The sequence below is a fragment of the Peromyscus leucopus genome, chromosome 4, assembly GCF_004664715.2.
Source record: "Peromyscus leucopus breed LL Stock chromosome 4, UCI_PerLeu_2.1, whole genome shotgun sequence".
NCBI lineage: Eukaryota > Metazoa > Chordata > Mammalia > Rodentia > Cricetidae > Peromyscus > Peromyscus leucopus.
The window spans coordinates 134,253,935-134,275,983 of NC_051066.1; the positions used below are offsets into that span (position 1 = coordinate 134,253,935).

Genomic DNA, 22,049 nt, shown 5'->3' on the forward strand with positions numbered 1-22,049 from the left:
TGATCCAGATTGTTTTTTCACTGAACTAATAATGATTGCCTAGAGTTCCATTGGGCACATAGACCAAAATTATTATTATCTTTTGAGCTAGGGATTCATGGAGCCCAGGCTGGCCTGTAACCCAGGAGACCTTGAATTTCTGATCTTGTGTCTACTCTCCAAGTGCGGGATTCTAGGCGTGTGCCACCTTGCCCAGTCTGCAGTGGTGGGGATTGGGCCCAGGGTCTTGTGCGTGCTCAGCAGCATCCCAGCAACCGAGCTTCATCCCATCCCTAGCTCTCAGTTGTAACTGAACTACTTCTGTTTCCAACTTGTGCCGGTTGTAAGCAGTTTGCAGCGAGTATCACATCCAAACACTATTCTGATGCACTTACCTCAGCTTCTCTGCATGATAAACCTTGGGAGTGAAATGATCAGGCCAAAGGGTATTTGCATCAGCATCTGAGGTAGGTGTTGCAGACTTGTCACCTGTCAAGATTGTCCCACTGATGTGAGAAGGTTTCTTGCTGTTCCCTTACAACACCAGGCATTATTAAACTTAAGGTTTTCTTTTTACGCTTACAAGTGAAAACTGATGCTATGGTATTTTAATTTAGATTTTAAAATCAAAGAACACATATTGGCTTCTGGCTGTTTAATGGCCATTCATGGGCTTGGGGAAATAGTTCAGTGGGTAGTGTGCCCGTATATGCCTATAATCTCAACACATAGGAGGTGGGAGAAGAAGGATCAGAAGTTCAAAGTCCTCCTCTACCTCCATAGCAAGTTGCAGGCCAGCCTGGGCTATATGAGCTTGTCTCAAACCAACAATAATATAGCTATTCCTATACATTTTTAAGCTTCATATTTGTATCCCTTGTTCTCAAGTCTATTGGGTTCATTTTCTTTCTTAGCATGGTGTCACCATCTTTTTAACAATGAGTGCTATCCCATAGAATATATGAGAAAAGGAGGGCACAGCCATTAGCTTGACCAACTGTGTAATAGGAGGCAGTAGCCTGTGTGTCACTACCGTGGTCCTCAGCTGACAAGGTGACAAGGAACGCTTTAAGGAGAAGTGATTCTTGAAGTGGTCATGGCTTGTCCTGAAAGTCTGGGGTGTATCAGGTCATCCTCTTTGTCTTAGCAGGGCTAAGGGGAAGGTTCTCCCTGACAGTCTAGGTCTTCTCCAGCCCTACTTGCATAACCATTGGCTCCCATTAACCAGCAACATAGACACGCATATGCCTATCAAAGGATACTAAGCCCACCTGGTAGGTACTATGTGGAGACAGGCGCCTTTGCCAGGCAGGGCCCAATGCACTGAGCCCCCTGCAAGCCCTCTCCTCCTCCCACTTAGGCCTGTAGCCAGCAGGTAGCTAATTCAACACTGCCATCTTTGCATCTTCCTTTGGACTTCTGAGTCTGGATGTGCTTTGACTAATCCGTACGTAATTTGCAGACAGTTCCTTTCCCACCTCCTGCCTCAGTATCCAGTATGTGTTCCCATTCTCAAGGCCTTTGAAACACTTTGGGAATGAGTGGTGGAAGAGAGGAGAGTCATAGCTGATGGGATGGGATAGATAGTAGGGTCCTATCTGAAAACACATAAAATAATCTAATAGTTTTTCTCTCTGTGAAGTCAGGACAAGTTTTTTCAGTTCCTTGGGACTTAATAATGAATTTAAGAATCATTCTTTAAAATTTCTCTATTGGAAGGAGGGAGGACAGGAAATCTGTGGTTGGTACGTAAAATGAATAGAAAATCTCTTAATAATAATAAAAATAAAAATGTCTCTGTCCTTTGACGTGTATTCAAATGTGCCACAACACCCTTCTTTTACTTGCTCTTCTCGTTCTGCCTCTGTCTCTGCCTGTCTCTGCCTCTGTCTCTGTTTCTCTGTCTCTGTTTCTCTGTCTCTGTCTCTCTGCCTCTGTCTCTCTGTCTCTGTTTCTCTGTCTCTGTTTGGCTCTTGCTCATTCTTTCTTTTTTTTGGAACTGGTTATATAGGGAGAGAAATTGAGAACTTTGGGTGTTTAGTCTGAACTCCATTTGCTATTTTAGCAAGCTATTATTGAGTTTTGCCTTAGGGCACAGAAATTTGTATAATCCCCTGGACAGGAATAGCCTCATTGCTATCTAAAACCATGTTCGAGGTTTCCGGTATTTAAACAGTGAATTGCTGTTTGGTAGTTTTACTGGGAAGCAAGTCCCCTTAGAAAAACCCAGTGCTGGGTGGAACGTTTGGAACGTTCACAGAAGCAAGCCAGGCTGAAGGGAGGCCAGCAAGAAGCCATGACTTTTGAAGAGGCTTCGTTCTGGTTCCCCAGCCTAAGAGAGTGCACGTTGTATTCTTCACCAGCATCAGCCTGGGAAGCAGCCCTAGGAGGGCTAGGCCCAGAGCTGGTCCTCCCTGGGGGCTTGTGGCCGCAGCCAGTCCTTCACTCATCTACCTTGTTTTCTTTAGAAAACAGATTCTCTTTCCCACCACTGAGGTCCCATGAGGTGACTGAAGACTAATATGAGAATGCTTTTCAGTTGTGACCATCCAGGCAGCCAGGGCTTTCAGCATGGTTTGTGTTGAGATCACTAGTGCAGCTTTAAAAACCAAGACTACTGTCCTAATTAGGGTTACTGTTGCTGTGATGAAACACCATGTCCAAAAGCAAGACGGGGAGGAAAGGTTTAATTTAGATTATACTTCCACATTGTAGTGCAGTCATTGAAGGAAGTCAGGTTAGGACTCAAAACAGCTGGAACCCAGAGGCAGGAGCTGATGACAAGCTTGCTCTTCATGGCTTGCTCAGTCTGCTTTCTCACAGAACTCAGGACTACTAGCCCAGGGGTGGTACCACCCACAATGGGCTGAGCCCTCCCCCACCAATCACCAATGAAGAAACCACCCTACAGACTTGCTTATAGCCTGATGTTATGGAGGCTATTTTTCACCCAAGATTTCCTCCTCTCAGATGACTACCTTGTATCAACTTGACACAAAACTAGACACACATGTACCATCTCAGGTTCTACTGTTAGTATATTCTAGAAACGTTCCTTGTATAGTCTTAGTGTATATCCCTCACTAAGATCTACTGGGCTCTAGAAAGTGAAGCCTCTTTTCTGTCCTTATCCTACAGACTGATACAGTGGGAAAGCTACTTCATTTTCAGTGGCTCTCCACCGGCCTGCCGTGATGGACACACCTCTGCTTCGGAGCCCACCTTCCTGCCTGCTTTAAGGCCCCTTCTGGCTTAGTCTGGTCTTTTCATTCCTCAGCTCTGAAACTTTAGCCTTGTTACCTGTTGCATAGTTCCTTTGCTTATCCTCTGTACTACAAAAATAAAAATGTCAGGCCTCTGTTTTGCTTATGTCCCTGTCTCTACCAGACACAGTACCTTTTTTTCTTCTGTATTTTTAAATATACAGAACCACTGTGAGACAGCTTGAGTCCCTACTCTTCCATAGTCTGCATTGTTCTTAGACTTGGAAGGAAGTGCATAAGTGGTATTGTGGATAAGTAACTAAAAGTCCAGACCTACAGATGCTAACTAAGTGCCTTGCCCAAATCCACCTGGGCAGAGCTGGAGCGGGCACTTAACCCACACCTCCGGAAGTGTGTTCTCATGGGCAGAGCTGGAGCGGGCACTTAACCCACACTGCCGGAAGTGTGTTCTCATGGGCAGAGCTGGAGCGGGCACTTAACCCACACCGCCAGAAGTGTGTTCTCATGGGCCTTCCCATGAGGCTGCTTTGCCTCCAGCCCATCTGCCATTCTGGTTCCTGAAAACCAGCCCCTTCAGGTTCTTCCTAATGGATTTCTCCTGGTTAGCAGGTCTGGGTTCCAGTGTCCAACCACACTTGTGCCACACACTGGGACACCTTTTCTTCATCCAGAAAGTAAAGGTGATCTCATCACCCAGCTGACCTCCTTACCAGGATATCCTGAGTGGAAGACCCAGGCCTGGCTCGCTCTCTCTTGCATCTCCCCCAGTCTTTTCTTTTGTGGTTCCTTACAGAGTCTTAGATCCTCCCAGCTATACTTAATCTTCAAAACTAGGGTTGAGCCTCGGGTTTTAGCAAGCCCTCATGGTGAGTGATGGGAGGGAGAGTCTCAGAGCTGAAATTCTGGAAGCCTTATGTCTAGCTTGTTGGATTAAACCCTCCATTTTGACGGACGATCCATACTTATTTAGGGATCCTTCAGTAATTCTCAGTGAGGGCCAATGGGTGGCAGGCACGTTAGATGCAGATCATGCTGCTTCATGCTGGTAGCCTAGCAGCATGTAGCAAGAGTCATGGGGCTTTTTCATCCACCAAATGAAACCTCTGGAATTTGTCCTAAGGAGGATAAGACCCATTGCAGAGAATGGTATTAGATGGATTAGCAAGTGAACAGATAAGTGTCTCTGGCAGGAGAGACACTACATCAGTTTTTTACATGGGCACTGCAAATGTTGGGATGTCGTGTGCTATTGAAAATCACACTAAAACCAGAAGTTTTCTAAAGAATGAAATTGGGATTCCCACTGAGTTTCCAGTTAAATCAACATTCCAGGAACCATTGCCACATTCAGCACGAGCTAATCAATTCACAACTGGTCAAGTTAAGCAGCCGGTATGGCTGGCTGATGCAAGCTCCTCAGGCCTGGGTGACTGGAGGTTGCTTTGACAGTTGTAAGGGACTGGCAATGTGTCTGACCCCTGCCCCCACCTGTGTTCAGGTGAACTGCAGATATAACCTCCAGCCTCTGGCCGTGGGTGGTAGCATAATTGTTTCCTACTTTCCAAAAAAGCAGCAGCTCCCAAGAAGAAGTTTAATTTTATTCAAGGCTAGTCCATGTTGAGCACAAACCTATGCTTGACTCTGCAATTACTCTGACAGCTGGAAGATTTAGGATCACCATGCTTCTGGATGGAAGAACCCTGCAAGCTCCAAGTCCCCCTGGTTTACACTGTAATATCCAAGAGATGGTAGCTGCCCAGTGAACTCTCCTCCTTCCTCATTCCGTTGAAATGTCTTTGTTACTTGGCAGTTTATATTGTGGAATCTCTGGCTGAGATTCAATAGAAGTCGTTTCCTTGGTACATTTTGTCTTTGGCTAGCCACAAAGGGTTAGTCTTCCTCATTCCTGCTGCCCAGCTTCAAGTGTCCATGCTTCAAGTGTCCATGCCGCCATCGTCTCTGCGTTTTCCCCAGCTGACACTGACTTTCATGTATTAACTGCCTGCCACATGTAAAATACTCTTCTAGATCCGTGCATGTGTATTTCTAGTCCACATAAACGGCTCTGCCGAAAGCATGCAGCTGTCCCCAGTTTTCAGGTGAGGAGAGAGCCTCATGGAAGTGGGTGGGAGAGCCAGTAAGCTGGGCCTGGGTCTCTCCAAAGCAGCCTCCTCTTGCCAAGCTGCCTCAGACTAGTTCCACATTGCATGGCTCAGGGCTGGGAATGGTCATGTCTAAACATTTTGGTTTCCTGATTAGATCTCTCCTTTGTCCGATTTCTCAAAAAGGGAGCTTCTGTTTTAAGAAAAAGGTGATAGACTTCCGATTTGGGTTTTTTACTTTGGGTAAACTAGAGATTCCTTACTATTGCAGAGAGCAGGAACTGGGGCTCCCCTGAATGACCAGGAGTCCGCAGTAGAGGACTCAGTGCTGGAGGCTTGGGAAGAGTGCTCACTCAGTTCATTTAGTGCAGCCACCTCAGAAGGAAGATGTGCCACATAGGAGACCTTGTGTTAGAGAGCAGAGTCACTTGACTGTGAGCCCGGCATGGTGAGTGGTTAGAGCCGGGACTAACTCACACATTCTGATTCCAGTCCAGGAGCCTCAGTCCACACTGTGCCTTAGATGCTTTCCTATTACTCTGCATGATTCAATAGTAACCCTTCAAAGAAGGTTAGTTTTAAAAAGAATGTATTGCCTATGATTGTTTATTTATTTAGTGTATGCATGTGTGTACCATGGTCTGCATGTAGGGTCAGGGGACAACTTTCTGGAGTCATTTCTCTCCCTCCACCATGGGGTGGAGTCAAAATCAGGTTGTCAGGCTTTGTGGCAAGTACCCCTTGCCTAACTGCTATCCCAGAAGTATTGTTTTAATTTCCATTTTACAGATGGAGAAACAGACAAAGAACTTTATTTGGGTCATAGATCTTGTTACTGGTTCTTGTTTTCTCAGTAATTTTGTTTTTACCATGATGATTTATTAGGTAGTTAGATACAGAGGGCTAGCTCGTGTGTGTGTGTGTGTGTGTGTGTGTGTGTGTGTGTGTGTGTGTGTGTGTGTGTATGTGTGTGTGTGTGTGTGTGTGAATCCTAGCAATTCAGTAGCTATTTGAAGGGGAAACACCTATACATTAGAAGAAAGCATCATTGATTTCATCTTAAATGCTCCAGTCACTACTAATGGAGTATCCCTCCTCATCTACTCTTCACTGGTTTTCATGTAGCAGCTACCAAACCCTGCTTCACAAAGGTGTGATGTCATTAGAAGAAAGGGATCTTGAGCTGGAGTATGCAGCGCTCCACAGCTGTCAGGTGTCACCAGCTTTCCCCTGAAAATCTCATCATAGCCCGTGGGGAATTCAGTCCACCACCCCAGTCACCTCAGTCAATCTGGAAACACCAGACCTTGGGGCACATAGGTCGTGGCAAGTTCTGCAGCGGTGACAGGGGTCGGCTTTAATTCACCTGTTGGCTGTGGTGCTTCATCTGTCTTACATACAGCAAGTGCTCACTAATTGCTACTGAAAGGAGAGAAAGACCCCCTCCTAACTTTGAGGCAGAAGTTTATGAAATCCACTAAAGGACAAGAGGCATGGAAGCCCAGAAAGACCATTGATGTGGTGGCCTGCTGTCACTGGCCCTCCCTTCATTTAAGAGTGTCCTGTTTCAAAATACCTTGGCTTTTGAAAAGCTGCATGTAAGTTGATACGACTAAAATTACTTAAAACCTAAGCGCCACACTGGAAGCTTAAGTCATTAGAATAAGTGATTTTATTTTTTTAAAGAAGCCTTGATTCTGACAGAGATGCCCACTGCTCGGCTTTCTACCCCATGTTTTAAGTTTATAAAAGCATCTTTCTTCAGGTGAGTGATACATTGGCCTGTACTTAAGCTCTGGCTGTTAGACAGATTTCTTGAAATAAGGCCTCCAGCTTGCTGGGGAACATACGGTGCAGCCTGCATGTGTACGACCTTGCACTTACAGATCTTTTAACCCGAGATGGGTCAGAGGCCGCCGTCCTCCCGAAACCCTGTGGGGTGCACTTTGGCTTGATGAGGAGGACGTGCACAGAAAACTGAAGCGGCGCTAGCTATTGCGTGATTAGACACCACCACCCTTCCTCCTTAAGTTCAAAGTCAGCGTCCAGACAGATCTGGGAATGGCTCGAGGTGATAGCAGAAGGCCTAGCTTCAGTGTGGACACTTGCCCTCGCCTCCGCAGCTACAGAAGTTATTTGTCATTTTAAGAACTTGAATACAAAGCAAGGGTGGTGCTGATTAAAGTCATCCTCTGCTGCCTGCATCTCAAGGAACTAGTTCCCACAAATAAAAGCACCAGTGAGGCTTGCTTGCATCGGTATCGAAGGGTGCCGTAGATGGTGCCATGTTGAAGTCTTGCAATTGAAGTCACTGGACAGCCATGAAAGATGGCCTCTGCAGTGGACGTGTCCCCTCTGAGTCTTCAAGCTGCAGAGCACACAGCAGGGGAAGAATTGTGGGTAGTAATTTAGGTATTAAAATATTAACACATTTTTGCATATTTAATGCGGTTTCCTTTTTAAATAGTAGGCAGATTATGGCCTACAAGCAGATAGGTTTATGGTTTTAAATTAAATATTAAACATTAAAAAAATTCCAAAAGGAGCTACTTCGTTATAAATATTTTTAGCTAATCTGAACAAGAGCTTGCTTTCTTTTCAACTTCTCTGATTGTGCATCAGCTAATTTACAACCTCATTTTGTGGTTGTAACTTGTAATTTGGAGTTTCATGCATTTTAATCTTATAAGTTCAAAACTTTCTCTTATTTGCCTTGGGCACACACAGTATTTGGACTTAAAATATGGACTCAAGGTAGGCTTTGTGGAGGAGGGTGCATTCAACACACTGGGCAGGGCTACCATGACCGTCCTCCTCCACTTACTGTGGAATACCTGCGCCTAGTCTCTGAACTAAGTCATGTTCTCCCTTAACCTGCTTTTCCTTTAACTTCCTCATTTCTAGTGGGTGAACAGTTTGCCCAGAAAGGGATCGAGATGCCTTAATGGCTTTCTCCTATCTGTTTCCTACAGGCCAAGATGCCCTTCGATGCCAACAAGCTGTACTGCAGTGAAGTGCTGGCCATCCTGCTCCAGGACAATGATGGTGAGCTCCCTCCCGTAGAGACAGGGCCAGGCTGGGAGCCACACTCAGATGCTCATAGCCGGTGAACTTGCCTTTGGCATCGCCCGGATCCTCTGCTCACTCTCTCTGCAGCTTTTGTGCTCTGTCAAGCTATATTGATTTTGTTTGCTGATGGATCAGTGGTAGACGGCTGTAAAATCTGACAGTTGGCTTCATTTTTTTTCTCCCTCTATTTTCCTCCTTTTAGAAAACAGGGAGTTGCTGGGGGAGCTGGATGGGATCGATGTGCTTCTTCAGCAGTTATCCGTGAGTAATCTTTCTGCTTCCTGTGAGCCATGAAGGGCCATGGCCTGCCGTAAGTGGGTGGAGCTGGAAAACATGAGAAGGAACAGCCACGGGGTGCACCAGGGCAGGCTGGAGGTCACACTGGTGGCACTCGGTTTGCCTCCTTTTCTTAGTCACTGGTTCTTTCTGACAAAGTGTCACTGTGAACCTGGTGAGTCCTTTCCTGACTATTAGCCCAGAGGCAGCGAGCTTTCCTCTGTATCCTTAGGCCAGAAAGAGCAGTTACGCTCATTTGCCTTACTCCCGACGTTGTTCTGTTCCTTCCTTTTGGTCCACCCCTAAAGGAGTCTGCTCATTCAGGCTCTAGATGAGCTCAGGGAGAGCCACTTCCGGCACAGCGGGCTTGAGGTCATGGGGACAGTAGGGACGGTTGTGGCACTGCAGGCAGGAGTGAGGAATTGGAAACTGCCATTTGTTTGATGAAAGAAATGTAAATCCAGTTGAAACGTTAGCCTGCTGGCGTTGTGGAAATGCCATCAAGATTTCTTCTAACAAACCTCATCTGTGTTATCCAAAACAGCACTGGAAATAGATCATTTGGATACAGGCTGGAGAGTGTTGAGTGTCTGGGATGGCAGTTTGCACACAGCTTCCCTGTGGTGCCAGCCTAAAGTGACTCGGCCTCTACCCTAAAAATGGGGCTTTGTGGTGTGAAGCTGTTTCCTGTTTCCGGTCCCCATGAGGTGCTCGGCCTTATCCTGTGCAATCACTGATCCTATGGGGCTGCTGCCTACAGGGCTCAGAGGCGCTCTCCCAGCCTTTGCTCAGCTCTAGTATGCAGACCCGCCCAGATCCCTTCCTGAGATTTTGAGCCCCTACTACTGAGTGAGGGGGTTCAGCAGTCCTGTTGAGAAGCAGCACCTCTTCACATGAGATAGGATTGGCTCCCCTGGGTTGTGGGCACATTAGAAGGCGAAGAGAGCTGGTGGGGTTGAACTGTGTAGGAGCAAGGATGTAGGGGTCTCTGCCAGAGTTGGTTTTGGACCTGAACTGTGGTTTCAGAGGTGTTCCCCTTCTATTTCACTGTGTCTGTCCCTTAGGGGCTTGTCTGTTTCTGTCATAGTTCGCAGTGGAAGAGGGTTGAGGGGTGCCGTTTTGTTTAGTTGATCTGCCCCCTTGAAGCCGTCAGTCACTCACGGACCCAGTGCTCGGCTAAGTGTTTAGTGTGTTTATATGAACTGGTATGTATGTATTTAGTGCCCACAGGTCAGAAAACTGGTTCTTTAAACTGGAACCTGGCAAGAGCTTCCTTGGAGAGTTCTGTTTCCTTGGTGGGGTATTCATGACAGGCAGGCTTTGGAAAATGTTGGATGGTGGCTAATGATGAAACAGCATTCGGTGATGGCTCCTTTCTACTCTCGGTGTTTGGCAGGTGTTTAAAAGACACAACCCCAGCACAGCGGAGGAGCAGGAGATGATGGAGAACCTGTTTGACGCCCTCTGCTCCTGCCTGATGCTCAGCTCCAATCGTGAGCGCTTCCTGAAGGGCGAGGGCCTGCAGCTCATGAACCTCATGCTCAGGTATGCTTCTGGGGCTGCCTGTGAGCTTGCTCCCCTCCTCACTGGTGCCTTTCTGTTTGCCCCTCACTGCTAGTCTGGATTTAGGGTGTGTAGCTGTGGTCCATTAGTCACTTGAGTTTCCCATTAATTGAGAGCAATGTTTATTTGGGGATGTGTTCTAATGTGTCTGATCTTTTCTGAAATGAGGATTGGTGAACAAAGGTGTATATTGTTTGTGTGCTGGGTGTCAGTTAGTAATGTGGCCACTACCTTGAAGGGCCATGTCTTTGTTCTCTTGTTCTGTTGGTTTTGGGAAAAGCTAAGTATAACCTTCTAAACCAGTGGTTCTCAATCTTCCTAATGCTGCGACCCTTTAATACAGTTCCTCATGTTGTGGTGACCCCAACCATGCTACTTCATAGCTATAATTTTGGTACTGTTAGGAATCATAATGAAAATATCTGATACGCAAAAAATATCTATGCAACTCCTTTGGGGTTCGTGACCCACAGGTTGAGAACCACTGTTCTAAAACTTAGCTCAGTGTTCTCTGTAGCCTCCATAGACCCCTCTATCTATATTTCTGCTGTTGACAGCAAAGTATTTATTTGTATTCATTCAGTAATAAATTCTGCATGCTGTGAGCCTAAGCACAGGGAATATGAAAATGTGAAGGATGGTTAGAACTTTGGGTTTAGTGCTTTCTTTAATGTATCTTTTTATTTTTGTTCTAGTCTCTAAAGATGACACTGCTCCCATGTCTCAATTCCTCCACGGAATCTGACAGTTGGAAACAAATGCTTTGTTTTGATGACTGTTATTGAGAAATGTTGTGAAGGAAATACTTGACCCTGGGAAGGAAATAGAGTTTCTGAGGAGGTGACCAGAGTGGAGGACCTCTAAGGGACAGCTTTTGAAATTGAGAGGCACTGGGTAGTGTTCTAATCTTGATGGAATTCATGGAACTGAGCCAGGGTCCGCCATCTTGAAACCTCTAGTTACGTGCAGTGACAACCCTGAGCAAAGCTATGTCTATGAAAACGTCTTACTAATTTGGCCTGCATTTATTAAGTGTAATTGAAACTGCAGACATCCAGTCTGTTTCCTATTAGCATGTTGTTAGGCACTGTGCTTGTTAAGTGTCAGGCTCCTCCTTCCGGAAGCGAAGATGCCCGCTCTGTGACCCGAGGATAGCCTGTCTTTGGGTGGACACTGTCTTCTAGGTTTGTTGTTGTTTTGTTTAAACATTTTAGTCCTGTCACACTCTAATGTTCCATATTGTTTCTTTTTTTCTTCATGAGAATGCAGTGACTACTTGAGGGACACAGGGTACGTCCTACATAGCATTCTTCTGTTGTTGACATTGCGGCCATTTCCAATGTTTCGTTATCATGACAAACTCCACAATGACCAGTTTTGTGTTTTAAATGATTTGGGGATTATCAATGTCCATATCTATAAAATTCCTTTTCTTTAAAAGGCTTGTGGAGGGCTGAGGTATGTGTGTCATCCAGTGTATCCTAGACCTTGGATTGATTGAAAATCTTTTGAGAAATTGCTTTTAAAAGCAAATTGTTTTTTAAAGTGCAGAGAGAATTATGGAAAACTATTCAGTGGCCTGTTGTTGAGCTGATTCTGGCTTTCCTTTCTTAAAATGTTTATCTCTGACCCTTCGAATTGCCAGTCCTCTATTGAAGTGACCACTGTCTCTCAAGCAACAGCACTCACAGTATTGGCTTTCTGGGTGTTCTAACCTTAAAGCTACACTCTACAGGGACTTCCCCTAAGCTTCTTACAGCCCTGAACTGCCAGTGTCTGTGGATGGTTGAGTGCCGACATGAAGTGATGAATTCCTGCGGCATATGGCTCCGTAATGTGTAGCAGTGGGGAGCTGAATAAATAACCAGAAATAGGGATTATTCAAACAGGAATGCTGAGGTTCTGGGAGGCTAATTAAAGAGCTCCGAAGGACTGGAGCCAGAGCCTGTACCTCTCGGATCTACCTCTCAGTTTTCAGTGCTGAAGTTGCTGTGACTCCATCTTTTGAATTAATTAGCAGTATTCACAGACTCAGCATTTCCTTTTGTCTCTTGTCCATGCTCTTTGTTTCTCATTGTTTTTCTCCTTCAGACTTCCAAATGGAAAGTTTGTCTGGGAAGGAAAATTTTCCCTATTATATTTAAGTTGTTCTCTGTCTAGAGAAAGCCCATCAAAACTAGGATGCCAGAACACTAGAAAGGTGGGAAGCTTTCTGTGGGTCCGTTGCCCCTGAATATGAATTTTCACTTGATTCCACCAGTCTCTGGACTCCTGGAGAGGCCAGCTCGCACAGAAGGCAGTCCATGGGGTCGGGTGGGAGGATGGGCTTTGGAGTTGAGGTAATTATGGACTTGGATCACGGGCCTCTCATCTACAAGCTCTGGATATTTGCTGAGTTGCTTTAAATTCCCTGCCTCTGACCTTATTTACTTATTTTTATGAAAAGTAAGGGAAATCATGCTAAACTTTCAAGGATTTTAAGGGAACCTATTTTATAAAGTTGGGCCACTCAGACCTACTAACACATTGATACTATGTACTATGTTAATTGTATGCTAAGTGCTAGGCCTATATGGCAAACAAGACAAGATTCCTGCCCTTAAGAAGGTTAGAGGCATCTGGGTGGTGGTGGCAGTGTGTACCTTTAATCCCAGCACTTTGGAGACAGGCAGGTGGATCTCTGAGAGGCCAGCCTGGTCTACAGGGTGAGTTCCAGGATAGCCAGGGCTACACAGAGAAACCTGTGAGAGAGAGAGAGGAGAGAGAGAGAGAAAGAGAGAGAGAGAGTGAGAGAGAGACAGAGAGACAGAGAGAGAGAGGCACAGAGAGAGAGAGGCTAGTGAGAAAGGCAGACACTGAGTAATTACTATACCCAGTGCAGTGACTATTAAGAGGAGCAGTTTTCCCATATATACTTAGGAAAGTTTTTAACTTTCTGATTATAGATAAGCAAGGAGCACCAGGAAGGTAGTTATTTATGCACATGAGCAGGCGCATGTGCTCATATGCACACACACACGAACACACACACCCTCGCACCCTCCTGCTCTAACCCAGACCCTTGTTTCCTCTGATAGCACCCTTGGTGTGCATGATTGACCCTCTTGATGGCAGCCTTCTGCTCCTGTCACTTCTCCAGCCTGATCTTCCGCCCTCGTAACTGCTGGGTGTGGAGCCCTTTGTCTGCTGAGCCTGACACTACTGGATGGCCAGCGTGGTTATCTGAGTCCCCAGCTAGATTATAGGCTTTTTTTTTTTTTTTTTTTTTTAAACTCTGTAGTCCTGGCAAGTCTGGACTCATAGAGATCTGCCTGCCTCTGCCTCCCTAGTTCTAGGATTTAAGGCGTGCACCATCAGACCCAGCTTGGATTGTGAGCTTCTGAGAGCAGGGACCCAATCTTCTCATGTACAACAGATGTACATTGGCTTTCATCTGGCTTTCTTCTCTGCGTGAGCCAGAAAATCTGAGAATGTTCTTACTGTTTAGAGAACCACTGATGCGGAATTCCTAACAAATCCCTGGGGAGAGGCCACAGAGAGGAGAGAACTTGTTTAAAGACCCTGGAGTGAATACTCCACCTCTTACCTGAAGTGGTTAGCCCAGGATTTCCCTGCCACCTTTGTAGAAGATGAAGAGCACAGAACAGCCTGTGGGTGTTTGGGATACTGATCCTCAAGGTTCAGGAAGACCAAGTTGAGAGGCAGCTCCAGGCTCCGCCTGTGCCCGTAAAGCCAGAACAGGTTCTGGCTTTGTCCTCTTTGGGCCTTGAACTCTCAGCTGTCCTCCCTCATCTCCCAAGTCCTCCTGGGCTGTGGTTTGGATGGCATTTCCTGCCTCCTTTCTGCTCCAGGTTCAAGGCAGCCTTCATCAGATGTTGATGGGACTGAGCTTTCGTTCCACCCAGTTTTCACCTCTCAGGCCTTTGTCTTCTTCCCCCCACCACCCAGGTGAGTGGTCCGGTGCCTTTTGCTCATTCGTATGCTGTCTGGGTTTCACAGTACTTGATGGAATCAATGTGTGTGTGTGGGGGGGGTATTTTGTGTATTTTGTGCTTCTCTCACTGCCAAAGAACAAATGAAGACGTTTTGGAAAAGAAGAAACAATTGTTGTGGTCATATTGAGAGTGAGTCTCGTGTGATAGAAGCAGCAGGCAGCCATCCTATCCTATAGGAGCCACAGTGAAAGAAAGAAAAAACACATTTCCCATGTGCTCCCATAGCTGATAGCTGAGCACAGAATGGGGTGGGGCAAAAGGTGCAGAGGCCCTGGGCAGTGCCCAGCATGGCATTGACAGGGAGAGAGAAGTGGCCCTGATACACAGGTGTGCCATGCCTGGCCTCCGTCTTGGTCCAGAATTGAGAACAATGACAGAGGATGTAGGATAGCCTTTGGTAAGCAGAGAGGGTGTGGGGTGGCCTTTGGTGGACAGGAGAAGAATTGTGGTAGGAACATGAGCTAGCTGGTATTTTTACAGAGATGGTTGAGTGAAAAAATTCAAAGCTGGGTGTGGTGGCGAATGCCTTTAATACCAGCACTTGAGAGGCAGAAGCCCTGAGTTTGAGGCCAGCCTGGTTTACAGAGCAAGTTCCAGGACAGCCAGGGCTATGCAGAGAAACCCTGTCTCGAAATACTTTAAAAAGGGGTTGGGGGAGCTAACCCTCAGAGGAGTTGAGTTTATCGCACTGTTTAAGGACGTGGCGGATCAGAGGGCGGTTGGCAGAGTTAGAGGCAGTTTGGAGTGTGGCAGGAAGGGGAGGTGGTGCTGTCACTGCCCCGGGTGCCCTGAATGAGCCGGGTCTGCCACTCACTCCGTCCCATAGATGGCTCTCTCTGATGAGAGGCTAGCTGCTCCAAATAGAAGAATCCAATAGATCTGGGTTAATTTTAGCCTGTGCTCCAAACCGTCTTCTGGCACCACCAGCAGGCACTCTTCACCAGTGTGTCCTTGTGTGGGAACAGTTCGGTGCTCTTTAAGAACTGCAAAGCCGGTGGGACAGGAAGAATTACATTGTCAGTTTCCTTGGAAATGTTGACATGAGGCTTATTACTTCTGTAGTAACCCTGTTCCAGTTAGGAAGAGAGGAGACCACCGTGCTCCCCAGAGATGTGTTCAGTGCAGCCTGGGCTGTGTAGCAGAAACACAGTGAGCCCATCTCGGTTATTAACTGTAAAGGTGAAAAGGACCGGAGGACACAGTCACATCAGTCCAGGAATCACCATTCGTGTTTGGTTGCTTTCTGCTCTGAGAGATTTCAGTAAGGTTTTCCTGACTCGAGAATGTGACCGAGAGGGCGATGCCATTGTCTGCAGAGGGGGACTCAGGGGCCATTGAGCAGGGCTGTGGCCAGGTGGATGGGCAGAGAGGGCAGCCTGGGCCCTGGGTGTTTGCTCCCTGCTCTCGCCCCTGCTCTCTGTTGTTTTGTCTTAGAGAACATGCACTTCCATTCTCGTCCTTCGCCGTCTTTCAGGAGCTGGAGTCTTCTCTAGCCTCCAGTCTCTCAGGGTCAGGCAGAGGAAAGCACTCGCAGGCCTGGAGGGCAGCTGTGCTGCTGCTGCGGGGCTGAAGATGGTCTGTGTTCGGAGCTACGGATACACACAGTGGACTTGTCTTCTTCCCCTCGCAAGCCAGATATCACTGTTCTGTCTTAGATGGATCCCGATAGTTTGCACCTGTTCTCTGGGAACCAGACAAATGCTTCACAGGCACAAAGCAATCTATTCCCCAGCCCTGCAGGCTGGACGGTACCACTTCATAAACAGAGTGCCATGGTAGAAGCAGATTAGCTGACAGGAAGTGGTGGCAGACCTTTCTGAGCCTTTCTGTCTGACTTGATAGCTTTTCCTCAGTCGAAGGCAAATTGCGCATATTTGAAGTGTCTATTTGATGAGTATTGCTGTGTGTAGACCCACCCTTCACACCCTCGCCACCTGCGTAATGACAGTTGTCTTTATCACACCACGTGTTTCCTTGTACCCTTTCACTCCATAAATCCTCCTCTCTGACGCATTGTTTCTAGGTAACGATCGATTTGCTTTCTGGCCATTATATATTAGATTTCATTTTATGGAATTCAGTTTAAATGGAGTAATGCAGTATGTGCTTTTGGTGGGGATTGGTGGGGCATATGACCAGTTTCACCTAATATAATTTCTTTTCAGATTTATCCTTGCTATATGTATCAGTAGCTTATTCCTTTTTCACCACCATGTAGTATTTTATCACATGAATACGCCAGTTTGTTGATTGACTTGTTAATGTACATTTGTATCTAGTTTTTAGCCCTTAGGAATGAACATTTCTTGTGCAAGGCTTCAGGCACACATATTTCTCATTGTTCTTGGGTCAATACTGGGGAGTTGAGTGTTTCAGTCATGTGATTGGTGTGTACTTTTTTAAGGGGCTGCCAGACTGCTTTCAAAATGATGCCATTTTGAATCCCATGGCAGCATGTGAGCTCCAGGAGTCTTGGTTTCTCATTGGCACTTGGTCAGCTGCTCAGTGGAGCTGTGCTACTGTGTAAACATTGGGGAGGAGTCTCATGCAATTGGAGTTTGCTTTTCTTTATGGGGAGCTGTGCGTGTTGGGTGTCTGAGTGCACACTTTGACCTCCACATGTCTCTGCTGGTCAGTTCTCTTCAAATCCTTCTCCCTTTTGGTGGTAGGAGGTTGTAACAATTATGACCACCATAGAAGTCCTTCATATATCACCAATATGGTCTCCTGGCAGGTGTGTGTTGCAGGCATTGTGTTCTGCCCTCTGCTTTTCATTGCTACAGTAGTCTTTTGAAAACATTTTAATCCTGGTGGTGATTTATTTGTTCCAGTGACCCATTTCTCTCTGAGTAAATCTACTGCTTTGTGTCTCAATTTTGTCTGTTGACAAATGTCCTTGCATGGGAGTCTTCCCTCACCCTTCGTTTAAGTCTGTAGACTGTAGTGATAGACTTGCTTATTCCTCAGCTTGATAATTTGTGGGTTTGATTTTCTGTTTTGTTTTTTCTTCTGATCAGTGTGACTAGGGGTTATCCGTTTTATTGATCTCCAAGAACCAGTTTTTGTTTAACCATTTTCCTCTCCCCCTTTTGTGTTTTTTGTTTTGGCGGTTTCTGCTCTGGTCCTGGTTCTTTGCTTTTGTAACTTCTGGAGGGCTAATTTGCTCTTTTCCTGACTTTTCAAGGTAGAAATTTGAGATTGCTCATTTGAAGGCTCTGTTATTTTCTAACATGTGTACTGTTGTAAATCCCCTCAACAGCAGCATCAGGGCGGCCGTACTCACTCGTGCTGAAATGTGTTTTCATTTGTCTTTAATTCAAGATGCCATTTTGATTTCATTTTTCATGAAGTACTTAGAAGTGTATTGTTCTCAAATAGTTGGTGCTTTTCCAGCTACCCACCCTTACTCTCTTCTGCATCAACTACGCGGTGGTCTGAGAAAACACTGTTTGTGACCTGAACCCTTCTTGATTTTGAAGCCTTGTTGAGGGCCCAGATTAGTCCTGCTCCCAAGTCCTCCTTGTGTGTCTGAAGAGCCCTCTGCTGCCGGGGCAGGATGCTTGGCTGTGGTGGGTCGGTAGAGCTGCTGTCCTGTTGCTTACAGCTCATATTTTGGTTTGGCCGGTTACTGAGGGTGTTAGTGAAGCCGGGACTGCTCTCATGGATGTTGGCCTTTGTCCTTTCCTCCTGTGAGCTTTCACTGTGTGCATTCTGAAGTTATTTTAGATGTTTTAACAGTTCAGATTACATAAGGTGTGGTGGCGTACACCTTTAATCCCAGCACTGGCAAGGCAGAGGTGGATGAATCTCTCAATTTGGATTCTGAGGCCAGCCTGGTCTATAGAGTGAGTTCCAGGACAGCCAGGACTACACAGGGAAACCCTGTTTCAAAATAACAGCAAAAAAGTTAAAGACATTTCAGATCACATGTTCTTTTGAGTAATTGCCCCCCCTTTTTTTTTTTATAAAGAAATTACTTTCTTCATCCCTAGGATTGCTCTGTGATCTGAAACTTGAGTCCTAATACTATAACCACCACAGCATCCCCTTAATTAGCGTTAGCATCAAGTGTCTTTTACCATCTGTTCTGAAATAAGTTATGTGTTGTCTGTTGCCTTGCCTCCTTCACCCACCAAACTTGTGTGCTGAAGCCCCGGCACCTCTAGCTGACTGGACTTGGAGACAGAGCCTAAAAGAGGCAGTTAAGGTTAAATGATGGTGTGGGGATGAAACTCTAAATCTAACAAGACAGTGTCCCACAGTAGTGTGTAACCCCAGGAGTGCCCCCTCCCAACTATGTTGTGGATCCCACAGGAATATTTCTCTCTCTGGCCTTCTTGCTGCTGCAGTAACATTTGATGTCAGAATATGGTGGAAATTCCACTGAAGAGTGTTTTATTGTTGTTTAAATGATCAGTTATCCTTTAAAATAGATTTTTTTTTGTTTGTTTGTTTTTCGAGACAGGGTTTCTCTTGTGTAGCTTTGCGCCTTTCCTGGAACTCACTTGGTAGCCCAGGCTGGCCTCGGACTCACAGAGATCCGCCTGGCTCTGCCTCCCGAGTGCTGGGATTAAAGGCGTGCGCCACCACCGCCTGGCTAAAATAGATTTTAATAGAAAAAATGAGTTTTTTCTTATATATATATATATATATGTTTTTTTAATTGAGAATAGATTCTTTTCTCATGCAATACATCCCAACCTCAGTTTCCCCTCCCTCCACTCCTCCCAGCTCCCCGAGCCAGCTCCCCTCTCCCCCAAATCACTCCCCCTCTATTTCTCTTCAGAAACACCCACTCCCACTGGATATTACATAAAAACACCAAGCTAACAGCTATAACCTACACATAGAACCTAGCACAGACCCATGCATGCCCATGCCTCTCACTTCAATCTCTGTGAGCCCATATGAGCCTTGCTTAGTTGATTCAGTGGGCCAACATATGTTCTCTTGGTATCTGTCCTCCATGCCCTCTTCCTCCTACAATCTTTACTCCTCTTCTGTTGCAGGCGAGACCTCCAATTTAGACTCTCTCTCCGAATAATGTTTGGCTATGGGTCTTTGCATCTACTCCCATCACTGAACTAGGTTTCCACAAAGTCCCCCAAATGCTCCCCAATTCCAGCTGTTTCTCCCTGCACTCTCTCCCTCCTCCATCCCATACCCCCCCCCCCCCCAACACACACCTGATCCCTCCTCCTGTCCCCACTGGTCCCCAGCCCATCTGCGAAATCTATTCTATTTCCCCGTCTTGGTGAGATCCATGCATCCCCCCCAGAGCTCTCCTTGTTACTTAGCCTCTCTGGGCCTATGGATTGTAGCTTGATTTTCATTTACTCAACAGCTAATATCTACTTATAAGTGAATGCGTAACATATTTGTCTCTCTGGGTCTGAGTTACCTCACTAGTCTAGTAGGCATCCATTTGCATGCAAATTTCATGATGTCATTTTTTTTAACAGCTGAGTAATACTCCATTGTGTAAATGTACCCCATTTTCTTTATCCATTATTTGATTGTGGAACATCTCAGTTGTTTCCAGTTTCTGGCTATTATGAATAAAACCACAGTGGACATAGTTGACCAAGTGTCCTTGGGGTAGGCTGGAGTGTTCTTTGGGTGCGTGCCCAAGAGTGGTATAGATGGATCATGAGGTAAGTCAATTCCCAATTTTCTGAGGAAACGCCATATTGATTTCCATAGTGGCTGTACAAGTATGCATTCCCATCACCAGTGGAGGAGTGTTCCTCTTGCTCCACATCCTCATCAGCATGAGCTGTCATTTGTGTTTTTGATCTTAGCAATTCTAATTGGTATAAGATGGGATCTAAAAGTAGTTCTCATTTGTATTTCCCTGATGGCTAAGGATGTTGAACATTAAAGGTTTCTTAGCCATTTGAGATTCCTCTATTGAGAATTTCTGTTTAGATCTGTATACCATTTTTAAATTAGATTATTTGGTTTTTTGATATCTAGTTTCTTCAGTTCTTTATATATTTTGGATATTAAACCTGTATTGGATGTGGAGTTGGTTTAAAAAAAAAATCAATCTTTTCCCATTCTGTAGGCTAACCCTTTGTCCTATCGATGGTGTTTTTTGCCATAGAGAAGCTTTTCAGTTTCATGAGGTCCCATTTATTAATTGTTGATCTTAGTGCCTGTGCTATCAGTGTTCTGTTCAGGAAGTGGTCTCCTGTGCCAGTGCATTTAAGGCTATTTCTCCCCACTTTCTCTTGTATCAGGTTCTGTGTGTCTGGTTTTATGTTGAGGTCTTTGATCCACTTGGATCTATTTGCGTTTTTCTACTTGCAGACATTGTTTGACCAGCTTTGTTGATGATGCTTTAGTTTTTCCATTGTGTCTTTCTGTCTTCGTTATCAAAAACCAGGTTCCATAGGTGTGTGGATTTATGTCTGGATCTTCTATTCATTGATCAACATTTCTGTTTTTATCCAATACCATGCAGTTTTTATGCCAATACCATGCGGTTTTTATTACTAAAAACTTGAAGTACAGCTGTAGTACAACTTGAAGTCAGGAATGATGATACCCCCCAACAGTTGTTTTATTGTTCAGGATTGTTTTACCTATCCTTGTGTTTTTGTTTGTTTGTTGTTGTTTTTATGAAATTGAGAATTGTCCTTTCAAGGTCTGTAAAGAATTGTATTGAAATTTTGATGGAGATTGTAATGAATCTGCAGATTGCTTTTGGTAGGATGGCTATTTTTACTATGTTAACTCCTGATGATCCATGAGCATGGGAGATCTTTCCATCTTCTGATATCATCTTCAATTTCTTTTCTTCAAAGACTGAAGTTTTTAATCATATAAATCTTTCACTTATTTGATTAGCTTTACCCCAAGATATGTTACATTATTTGAGGCTATTGTGAAGGGTATTGCTCCCCTGATTTTTTTTTTCTCAGTCCATTTGTCATTTGTATATAGGAAGGCTACTGATTTTTTGTTTGTTTGTTTTTGAGTTAATCTTGTATCTAACCACTTCAATGAAGGTATTTATCAGCTGTAGGAGTACCCTGGTGGAATTTTTAGGGTCACTATCTTATCATCTGCAAATAATGATACTTTGACTTCTTCCTTTCTAATTTGTATCCCCTTGATCTCCTTCAATAGTCTTATTTTTCTAGCTAAAATTTCAGGTACCATATTGAATAGACATGGAGTAGACAAACTTGTCTTGTTCCTGATTTTAGTGGAATTGCTTTGAGTTTCTATTTAATTTGATGCTGGCTATAGGCTTGCTGTAAACTGCCTTTATTTGGTTTAGGTAAGTCCCTTGTCCCTAATCTCTCCAGAACTTTTATCATGAAGAAGTGTTGTATTTTGTCAAAGGCCTTTTCTGCATCTAATAAGATGATCATGTGGCTTTTTCTTTCAGATTATTATGGCCTTTCTTGGCTTTTTGACACTAATTCTAAGGCCAGGGCATATTTCTTTCACTGACTCTGATTGTAGGGCCCAAGAGTGTTTCTTTGATACTGGTTTCAGAGTCAGGGCATGTTTCCTTAGTTCTAGGTTTGGGGATAAAGTGGTCCTTTCTTTGGCTCAGGTCCCAGACCCAGGCTGTGTTTCTTTCCCTGGTTCTGGGCTCCAGGGCCAGGGTGCTACTTTTCTGCTCTGTGATTGGTTGGTTTCACAGGTCAGTTGGCCAGAGGCAGAGATGGCTCTGATCTCACTGAGTTTCTTTAGCCAGCCCTTTTCCCCCTACACCTTTAATGACTTCTTCTATTTCTCTATGGGTTATAGGTCTACTTAAATTCTTTATCTAATCTGGATTTAATTTTGGTAAGTGGTACCTATCAAGAAAATTATGCATTTTT

The 22,049-nt window shown here is 45.1% G+C and overlaps 1 protein-coding gene across 1 annotated transcript in view; it reads left to right on the top strand.

The window, feature by feature from the left end:
• The window catches only part of Ctnnbl1 (catenin beta like 1), a 185,449-nt gene that overhangs the window by 85,294 nt on the left and 78,106 nt on the right, over positions 1-22,049 (top strand). Inside the window, exons 8-10 of the mRNA XM_028861754.2 lie at positions 8,278-8,350; positions 8,577-8,635; positions 10,047-10,195. Coding sequence (XP_028717587.1) covers positions 8,278-8,350; positions 8,577-8,635; positions 10,047-10,195 — 281 coding nt within the window. The remainder of the gene's footprint in view (positions 1-8,277; positions 8,351-8,576; positions 8,636-10,046; positions 10,196-22,049) is intronic.